The sequence below is a fragment of the Ricinus communis genome, chromosome 1 (genome assembly GCF_019578655.1).
Source record: "Ricinus communis isolate WT05 ecotype wild-type chromosome 1, ASM1957865v1, whole genome shotgun sequence".
Taxonomy (NCBI): domain Eukaryota; kingdom Viridiplantae; phylum Streptophyta; class Magnoliopsida; order Malpighiales; family Euphorbiaceae; genus Ricinus; species Ricinus communis.
This window is the reverse complement of record NC_063256.1, coordinates 33,541,799-33,552,879: the sequence shown is the minus strand read 5'-3', so window position 1 is coordinate 33,552,879 and position 11,081 is coordinate 33,541,799. Positions and strand designations below refer to the sequence as shown.

The 11,081-nt window shown below is 30.2% G+C and overlaps 1 protein-coding gene across 1 annotated transcript; it reads right to left on the bottom strand.

Annotated features, from left to right (window-relative positions):
* Positions 1 to 427: 427 nt before the first annotated feature.
* Positions 428 to 5,279, bottom strand: LOC8267816. The gene is made up of 4 exons (XM_002530854.4): positions 4,909 to 5,279; positions 4,456 to 4,586; positions 1,363 to 1,467; positions 428 to 1,138 (listed from the first exon to the last, which is right to left on the bottom strand). The coding sequence occupies exons 1-4, from the start codon at positions 4,993 to 4,995 to the stop codon at positions 700 to 702; spliced, it is 762 nt and encodes a 253-aa protein (XP_002530900.2). The 5' UTR covers positions 4,996 to 5,279; the 3' UTR covers positions 428 to 699.
* Positions 5,280 to 11,081: the final 5,802 nt, after the last annotated feature.

Here is an 11,081-nt window from a genome sequence, read left to right as displayed (position 1 = left end):
AATAAATAAATAATAGCATATGAAAATCAATAAAAGTCTATCAATATCTATAAAAGTATTTTTAAGTAAAGTTTGTGAAAGTCATCTATTAATTATAAACTCTATAAAAGTCATTAAACGCTATGTTGAGTTGTGTCTAAAATCTAAATATACTAACTTAATAAAAAAGAATAGCTTAAACACAAAAATTTATAAGACTCAATGTTATTACACACCGAAAAGCACACATATTATCTTCAATGTGGAGCAGAAAATACAATCACAAGAGGTTTGCTGAATCAAGATTAATAAAAACATACAAAACACTTTCCTAGATCAACTTTCTAACTCATTTAGCAAGTGTTCTTGAATAAGCGATTCGGAATTAAAAAATCTTTCTTCCAGAATAATGCAAAGCCAAGCCAACAAAAGAAACCAAGTCTACAGCTAAGCATCAATTGCCTGACAATGGCCTGTGAACATAAAACGTTTATAATGTACAGTTAAATCAGGCTGAAAGCAGCCATGATAAGATCGGAACCAGATTCTGCAATTAAAGATGTGAATCAAATTTTGAATGATACAGACAGCAACCCTGTAAATTCCACCATCCTAACCAAACTACCATGTCATTATTTTCACAAAGTTGAGGAGATACTGTACAAAGACCAGATTATGGTTTCTGGATTATGAATTACATACAGAGGCACCGAGAGAGACTCACTTTCGCCCAAACCTTGCCAAATGCTGTTGGTGTTTTGCTGCGGCTGCCTTGTCAGCAGCTTCCCGCTTAAGTGTCCTCTTTGCGCGTCGACCCGTCCTATCCCTTGCAGTTTCTTTCTTTTTAGGTTCGGATGATGATGAACCAGCACCAGAATCCTGGACGTTTGGTCTATAAGCTGGCCTTGCTTCTTGACGCCCTGACCTGACATAACCATTGTCTCCCCACTTCCGATTACCGATACGAAGGTTTGACGAACTGCTTAAGTAGACATCCGCTAGATCATCCTCATCGTCATCGTCATCATCCCCATATCCATACACATAATAATCGTCCAAGTCATCATATGCATCTTCATGACTCTCCACAATCAAAGGATTAAACCACGCAGCTCTAAGAAGAAGACACACACTCTCCTCAAACATGTAATCCTGGATGCTGTTGTTACAAATCAACAACTTATTAAAATAAAATACGAAAAAGAAATAACCTAAAAGGCAAGGAAACTGAGTGTAGATAATAATAATACAATCTGAATTCAGGTCACACTTTGTGGGGTTTTGTGGATCACGAAGTTAATTATTAATCCAATTTATAACTAATTGTTCCCACATGAAATATCATAACAAATTACTTTGTTAGAATGAAGATCCGAGTGCTACCTGCCATCAAGTGAACGATGAACATTAAGGAACTCAAATGGATGTTTGCACTGAGGGCAGGTTGGTTTCTGACTGTATGTGGCCCATCGAAGGATGCACATCACACTGCATATAACAGACAACACAGCCTGTGAATGCCGAATTTTGTATTGAAATAAGAAAACATTATAAAAATGTTTCTCGACAAAACCAATTAAATGAAAAATGTTAATTTTATCAATATTTGCATCATACTAGATAGGACATCGCACATCATACTGCACAAAACAGACAGCAGAGAGAGCCCATGAATGCATGACTTATGACATCACCAATTTAAATAGCAACTATTGATTTATAAATCACATGTAGCATGGTCAACCAGGACTCCAGTCAAGCTAGAAAAATATTTTACTAAACATGTGGGCGACATAATTATATAGCTTAATCAAAGAGAAAAAGAACTCATTCATAATTTAAAAAATTGACACAAATCACTGCTTCGACATACCAGAAAATTACAAAAGTCAGGGAACCTTACAAGTACACTGCTTGATAATTCATACACCACACAGATTTTTAAATTCACAGAGTTGGAGATTATATCATCAAATAAAGAAACCCAACTACCATGGAGGAGGAACTATAACACAGTAACTATACACAAATTAGTAGCAACAATTTCAAAAAGGAAAAAGCATAACTATATTTACTGGCATAACTAGGCCACATGACAGCCAAAATTTCAAACTTCAGGGGCCATTTTACAATCAAAATAAGCAGGTTATAGCTCCTGTTTCAATTTCAAATAATTTGGAGCACACTGAGAACTATAGAAGGACCCAAAAGGTAGTGAACATACTTTGAAAAGCACACATGAATAGCAACTTTAGAAGCCATGACAAGTATTTGGACTTCTAAAAATATTGGTTAGTGTATGTGAAAAACCGGATTTTGTTTAAAGAGGGGCCTTTTTTCAAAAGCTGGTTGCATAATCACAATGGTATTGATTATCCAAACCAAAGTTCATCAGATAGACTTGTTATACTGAGGTGCTTTTACCATCTAGTAATTCTTGTCCAATCATGTAAACAAACAAAAGTATATCATCACCTCTACCATCACCAGAGATGATAACATTGAATGCACATGTATATAGTTTTGCAATTTTATGTATAAAAAAACACTAATCCATTGATCCAGAATCCACAATTTGGTGCCACACCTCCACTTAAAGCGCTAACATGCGTCTTCAAGGAGCAAGACACCCCTAGGTTAACTGACACCTATGTAAACGGAAAAGGAACAGAAATGGAAACAGCAAAACATGGAAATGTTGAAACTTTATTTTTCAAAAATGTAAGAAAAAAAACTGCAGGGAACATATGTGTGTGTATGTGTGTGAAACATAAATATATCAATGTATCAATGTTAGTTTTATAATAAATTATATATAAAATATTAATTTATTAATTTATTCGTATATAATTACCATCGATAATCGATAGATATTAAGAACAATTTAAGAAAAATAATAAATCAAGTCTTCAGAAAAAAAAAGAAAAAAAAAAAAGCATCTACAAAATTCCAAAGTAATAATTAATACTAAAAGTCAAGTCTTTCAGTACTACTTTCTCTTCTTACTTTATCTTCGATTTTTATTTTTACTTGAGGACGGACATTTCTGATTCAGAAACAGGTTCCTAACTTGGTTAAACTACAGAAGAGGCCCCAGAATGTTTTGGAGACATTTCCGGAAGTTTCCATTTTTAAAACGTTTCCAAAACACCGGGGAAACTATGATTGGGTGGAGTTCCGTGCATCATAGAGTGACACTAGTAAACAGCATGATCACTTTAAGTATGCAGGACTAGGTTCAAAGCGAAGACAAGAGCAAAAGATATTCAACGGAGGACAGCCAAAATGAGTTACTAGTTAATTTGGATATATTATAGGTTACCAAAGAAAAGGCATATGATGACTGGTAAGTGTTTTCCAACCAGCTAGTGGTCATCACACATGACATGTCAAATTAGTCGAGTACCTTCCCCAATAAGCTCGCATGATAAATAATCAAAAGCCCCACAACCAAAAGTACTCACACACACTGCATGTTTAAAATACCCTCTTAATCAATAAATGGTAACCGATTTTTCCAGCATAAACCACATATACAGCATATAGTTGACGTTCTTGACATAAAAACACAACACAAAACAAAGTTTCTAGCATGCAAAGGTGGACAGTGTTGTTAGTTCCTAAGGAGGTAAACCCATAAAACAATCACAAGCAACCTATTTTTATCACTGGTGGGAACAAGACAGATTAAAATAAACATACCTCTTTCATTAAATTCCAGCAACCTGCCCAGATAAAATTTAAACCATGGTCTCAAAACGCGACAGCAAAGAATGAAGTTTTTTTAATTTACTCCTGAACTGTGAGGCACAGTATAAGCCTCATAGCATAGATGCAAGTCATCACAAAATTCTTAGAAACAAATGTAACAAAATTAGCTAACGTGTCAATAAAAAAATTGAGAGCAAAAAAAAAAAGAACAGAAGAATATAGTAGCAGCGTAAAAATAAAACAAGCAACCAGCATCCAAACTGCTCATAAGCCAAATAAAAATGTCAAGTAGCAAATCCTACTTTAAGTTCATTCCCAAATAATATAAAACCCACGCCAAGCACCAGCCAAAACAATAATAAAGAAGAGAACTCAAATCATAGGTCTTAAGCAAAAAAGGTGCAATGAAGTCCAAAAAACATGAAAAGGATACAACTAGTTCTAGGGCAATCATGAAGTTGAAGCAACTTTCATTAGTTTTTATTCCACCTTGTATGCAACACAAGTATGGAAATCACCTTTAAGGTACATTACAGGACTCCTGTTTGTTATGCTTTACTAAAATATAAGAATTTAAAATTCCTTCCAAAAAATTAGATCAATATACTAAATTGCGTTAAAAGTAATGTTGCAACAGATCCAAGCCACAAACATAATAGCTACCAATTCTAATATCACTTCTACCGTACACAGCCAGATTGTTACTGAAACCAAATGCATCATGTTAACATAGAAGTATCAAGAAAAGTGATTGATAATACTAACCAATAGGCATGCTCGCAACCTTTGATAAGAGCAGTTTCCTGAAGCACAATCTTATCCAAGCAAATGGCACAAACACCACCATGATTCCCACATGGATTTTCATGAACCTTCACCTCAGTCTGCACTTCTACCTGAAATCAAAATCCCATATTAATAAAATATCTAATTTAGGAGTAACCCTTTAATCAACCAACATCCATTTCAAACACCAATCTTCAATATTACAAAAACTTTCAATCTTAATCTTATACCAAATAAATAATTATTTCATTAACTAAAGATTAACTTACACAAAACCCAGATACTAGAATTATAACATTGGTCCCATCACTTAATTCATTTTGTATTTTCAAGAAACAACAAACCCATATGATAAAATAAAATAAAATAACCCAACAAACAGATCTGCTTCAAAAAGCTAGAAACACAATTAAATTCAAAAAAGAAAAAGACCTGATCTTGAACGGATAAATGGGAAAGTGAGTTGGGAAGTTGTTGTTGCTGTTGTTGGAGAGCATCAATGTTGATGAGTGAAGTCATGATTGATTGGTATATGATTTAAATCCAAGAAAAGAAATTAAAAAGGCCTGGTCTTGGTCTTGTTCTTGTGCTTCTTTCTACTATAAGAATCTAAATCTAAGAAAAGTTATGATCTAAAATCTGTACAAAAAAAAAAAAACAATACAAAGATAAAAGAAATAAAAGAATAATTCCTGTAAGATTCCAGAATCCTGGAGAGGAAAAGGAGAGAGGACCCTCTTCAGAGGAATTAAGAAAAGGCCCCTAAACAGGAGAGGAGAGAGGGATCGATTGTGGCTGTGGATGTTATCAAATTTCTATATATTTTTCATTTTTCTTTTAATTTTTGCGTGTTTCAATTTTCTAAGTTGGAATAATCCTACTGTGCCACGTTTCTCTTTATTATTATTATTATTATTATTTTGTTTAGAGGTACCGCTACCGCCTATCAGTCTGAGTCGGTCTCTATTTTAATTGCACCGTCTTCCAAATTTTTCCCAGTAATTTTATTTTATTTTTGATAGTTTAATTTTATAATTATTTAAATATATTTTCTAATGATAAGAATAAATTTCAAATTAAACTTTCTGTTTTTTATTTTTTTCCTTTTGGATAAATATAAACTTGTAGTCTCGAAATTGGAGTTTTGAAGAGGCTTCCGTAGATAGTTGTATTTCTTTTGTATGACTTCCAATTTTGCAACAATTTCCTCCTTTCTAAAAACACAAAAATTATATCATTAAACCCCATCAGTATATATTACCCCCTATAAAGATGTATTTAATTAAAATATTTATAAGTTTTACATGAATTAAAATTTATTAATTTTTATTAATTTTTTATAGAGTTTAAATAAAAATATTTTTATAGATATTAATGAATTTTTATTAATTTTCACATATTATTATTATTTTTTATTTTAATTATTTAAAATAAATTTAATTATTTTATTTTTATGATTTTCTTATTTTCTGTATTTATTTTGAATATTATTTTACATAAATTATATCCGGTCTCATATTTTATATATTTCATTTAAGAATATTTTTATAGATATTGATAAATTTATATTAATTTTTATATATTATTATTGATATATTATTTTAATTATTTTATTTTTAGTATTTTTTATATTTATTTTAAATATTATTTATATAATGTTCTATGTAATTTCATATATAAGTGATGGATTTTAATTTATTACGTATCGAATTTATATTATTTTTAAATTTTCTATCTCATGTGTTTTTTATTAAGACAAAAAAAATTTTAAAAAAAAATATCATTATCACAATATATTTTCAATTAAAACATCAAATTCATATTATATACGTTATATTTTATTTATTAATTTTTCAATAAATATTTAAAATTAATAATATTCACGCTTACCAATTATTTGATAAATACTTAGACCAACAACAATCACGCTACCAATAAATGATTATATAAATAATATTTTTAATAAACTTTAGAAGTCTATATATGATTGAATCGTTTGCTCAAAACAATTCACTAAATGCTTTATTTAAAATTCATATTCTCATGAGGATCCCTTTTAAAATTAAATTAAAAATTCTTAGTTAAATCTTTTAGTAAATAATTTTTACCTTTTGGGTTTTATCATATTTTTTAAAATAAAAAATATAGTAAAGAGAAATGAAAACGATAATGCAGGAAAATTTGAGAAGAAATATGAGTTTTTAAAAAAAAAAAATCTATTAAAATCTTGAGAAAAAGTAAAAGAGAATTCCTCACAAATTTTATTTATAACAATACAAAAAAATTATTAAAAAATATATAAAAATCTATATCTGTAAAAATCAATGACTTTTTGAATACTAACTTATTTTTATAGATTTCACAAAAATTGTAATCAAATATTCTCTAATTTCTATAGACATTTTTAAAGTCTCTAAAAATTAATATTGAATTTCTCATGACTTATAGAAAAGTCATTTAAAATTAATATTGATTATAGCATAATTTTTAAATTCTATAAAAGTCTTTAAAAGTCTTAATTGAATACATTTTACTATTTTTTTCTTTAAAAATGGTTGACCGAAATATTTTTATTTGGAATATTCTATTCACATGTGCATTTTATTTCAAAAAGAATATTAACATCGGACTCCAATTCCTGATTATTGAACACTTTTGTATCAACAGTGTTCCCTTCTTTCTCTGAACAAGAGGAACAGTTTGCAGTCTTCCTAAGTTTCATCCTAGTTTTAATGCAATTTCTCGTCCTACCCCTACATCAGTGATTATTTTACTTCCTCTTTTTCTACTGGTTGTGCTTTCTTTACTATCCTTCGTTAAGGTTCATTTAATGGTATCCAATAGTTTGACACATTTATTATAGCGTAATGAGAATGATTCATTAGATTGGTCTCTGGAGCTTAATAAGGATGTAAGAAGGACTGTTAAAGCTATTACTCTAGTGCTGATGGGTACAGTTTCCAGAGAAAAGAATTATGGAACTTTAGGGAAGGTTTCAACGTCCAAAATCTCAATCGGGATAATACCTTCCTGTTCAAGTTTGCTAACAAGAGTGACAGGAGAAGAGTAGAGGATGGGGTGCCCTAGAATATTCAAAGAAATCTCTTGGTTCTTAAACAATGGCCAATTGATCAACCTATGGAGAGAATGGAGTTTTTAAAGGAAAACATGTTCATGGCCTTTCTTTGGATTGGTTAACAAAAAAGAATGCTAAGGTTATTGGTAATACGATTTTTATTGGATTTATTGAGGTGGACTTTACCCTGGATAACTCCATTCATTACGTAGAGCTTACTAAACCTCTCCCTCTTGGCTTTAACAACAAGAAGAGAAGGCATAAATTTATGGATCAATCTTCAATTCGAAAGACTTCCAAGCTTTTGCTAGAAATGTGGATTGATGGACCGTCCTACCATCGGCTGTCAAACAGCAGTATGAAGAGTTGAACAAGGCCAAAAATTGGCATGCGTCGCGGATCCGAGCGGAGATATACCTATAAGGGATAGGAAATTCCATGGCCGACCTGGGAAAGCGATTGTTGTTCACAGCGGAGTAGATGATCAGCAGAAAACGGGGGAGATGCGGTATCAAGGAAGGGACTTCTATGATTACTTTGTTTAAAAAACAAAGTAATTTAATTTTGGTTTAAACACCATTGATCTCTAATTAGCTTAAATCTTATTAATTAAAATTTATATGTAAAGATAACTCGCAACCAGCACTATAAAAATTAATAAGTTAAATAATAACATTAATTTTTTTCGTAATCGCAAAAATAATTATAATTTTATAAAAAATACTTATCCTATTCATATTTTTTGAGAATTAAAATAATTTTTGATAAGTGTTATTACTTACTAAAAAATGAAAGATATTATAAAAATATGATTACTTTTACAAAGTTGGTAAATTTATAAGAAATATTAAATTTTTTCGTAATTACAATTTTATTGCTAACTTAAAAGAAATGACAATCTTTTTATATTTTTACTAATTAAATTTTTTTTTTTGTAAGTATTACTACCTTCGAAAAAGATTATATGATGAAAATATGATTACTTGCATAATTTAATAATTTATGAAATATTTGGTAAATTTATGAAAAATACTAAATTTTTTTCGTAATCGTAAAATTTATTGCTAATTTATAAAAATGTTAATATTTTTCATAGTTTTTTGTAATCTAAAATAAAATCTTAATAAATTTTAAATGTGTATAGATTTTTAATACTATATTATGTTAGTTTAGTGAATTCCTATTCTAGTTAGTAGCGTGTTGTTGAGTTTAAGCTTTTTGAAGAAAATTTTGTATCTTATTAAGATGGAAATGGTACAATATATATCAGTTTGATACAACAAAATAATAAGAGATAAATCTAGACTTACAAAGATAGAACTGAATAACAAGAGTAGATGACAAGTTTAGAAAAACACAAAGTAAATACAAATGGTGGAGCTTGTCACTTAACACCCCTGGGCAAACCTATAAGCAAAGCAAGTAATGCAATTTGTCATGGAGGAACTGAAATCGTTGTTTGCCTAGGGGTTTAGTAAAGAAATCAACGATATGATCTCCTCTAGAAAGAAACCTCACTTCCATAAAACCAGCTTTGATTTGTTCCCTAACAAAGTGATAATCTAGCTTAATGTGTTTGGTTCAAGCATGAATTTGTAGTTAAACATGTTGCTCTAATATTATCACACCATAAAATCACCTTATTCAAATAAGAAAATACAATTTCTAAAAGTAATGATTTTAACCATAAAAGTTCTGCAGTTTCATTTGTAATAGCTTTGTACTCACTTTCAGTACTAGAGTGTGTAGTGGGTTGCTTCTTTGCCATCCATGATATCAAGGACTTCTCCAAATAAGTTCCAAAACCATTGGTAGATCGATGAACATTCGAACATCCACCTCGATCACTATCACTGAAGCAATGCAACTGAAAATTAGAGAACTTTGAAAGATATCTAGGCAAATGCTTTACTACCTTCCAATGATGACCGGTTGGAGCATGCATAGATTGACATAGACAATTCATCGTAAAGAAATATTTGGTCTTGTCATAGTTAGATATTGTAATGCTCCCACCACCCTTCTATATTCATCACCTGATAATAATAAATAACCGTTTGATTTAGATAAAGGTGGTGTAGTTGCCATCGGTATTAAGCAAAGTTTAGCATCTTCCATGTTCGTTTTCTTTAGCAAACTCGCAATATATTTCTTTTGAGTAAGAAGAAGACCATTCTCCAAATGATGTACTTTAATCCCAAGAAAGTAGCGTAATGTTCCATGTCTCTTACAGGAAATTCCTGTTGTAGTGTTTGATGTAATCATTCACTTTTATAAGATTAGATCTTGTAACAATTAGATCATCAACATAGCAAAGCAAGAAGAGATGATTATAGAGCCATCATGAAAATAAATAAGTTGGCATCCACTTTTCAAGGAATAAGGCCTTTGAGAAAAAATTGTTCAATCTATTCAACCACTCCTTTGGAGCATGCTTTAAGTGGTGACACTCCTCTCTCATAATCTAAAGTGAAAGTATTAATGTGGATATGAGAAAACAAGAAAGAGGTTAGATGGCCTTGACGCATGAATAGTTATAGTGCGACGGGACGAAACCTGATAAAATATTATAAATTTCACGAGGACTTCAGCTATGACATCCAAAGTAAATATACAAATGGAATGATTAATGAAAAACTATATGACAAAATAGTATTTAGTCTAGCCAATACTTAGTAATTTTTTTTTTAAATTCAAATTTAATGAATGAGATAGTGATATGCATTTTTTCCTAAGTTGCTTAAACTAGTAATGCAACCTAAATTTCTTATACCAATATAGATTGAAGTAAAGATGGTGTTTCTAATACATTTAATCTAAAAAAATTTGTAACAAATATTATTATTAAATTGATATATGATGGTCAACCAATAATAATAACTAAAACTAATAAAGATACGAAGGTAAAAAAAACTCATTAAATAAATAAATAATAAGGTTCAGATATAAGTAAAAAGCTAAACTAAACACTTATGGAAATTAGCATGATATATTTAATCCACTGGCCATTGTAATTTAAATAGAAAGACATAAAAATAAAGCAGAAAGAAATAAAAGCTCCCTCGAAATCCAGGAATTCTTCAAAATATGAAAATGATTGATTCTCATTCTTCACTTATTGAAAAGCTTCTTAGATCTACAAAGAGTAACGAAAAAACTAAAGCTAATTGTTTATGGAAAATGAACTGTAGAGAGTTGCAGAGAAAGGAATAATGACAGGTGCAGACTAAACTCCTCTCCCCCGTCTTATTTAACTGATCTCCACTACTCGTAGAGATTTCTTTTGCAAAGTCCTTCTTCAAGCATAACACCATTAATAGTTATCTTCTTAACTATCTTAACTAAAACAAATAACTTAAAAATAATTGTCCATAATTATATAATAACTAATTAATTTCCTTTTGTGGGTCTTGTCTTTTTCGGCTAGGTCTGACAATTAGTAGTCACACATCTTTATTCTGAATCTCAGCAGTGACAGTCCAATTTAAGTCCATTTATGAATATTTAGCTCAAATTTTTTCTTTTTAAC

Excerpts from the sequence above, each read along its gene's own strand:
- LOC8267816 (XM_002530854.4), bottom strand. The coding sequence starts at position 4,995 with ATGACTTCACTCATCAACATTGATGCTCTCCAACAACAGCAACAACAA. Across the intron at positions 4,587-4,908 it reads ATTTATCCGTTCAAGATCAG|GTAGAAGTGCAGACTGAGGT; the intron begins GTCTTTTTCTTT and ends TTTTGATTTCAG. Across the intron at positions 1,468-4,455 it reads GGTTGCGAGCATGCCTATTG|TGTGATGTGCATCCTTCGAT; the intron begins GTTAGTATTATC and ends TGTTATATGCAG.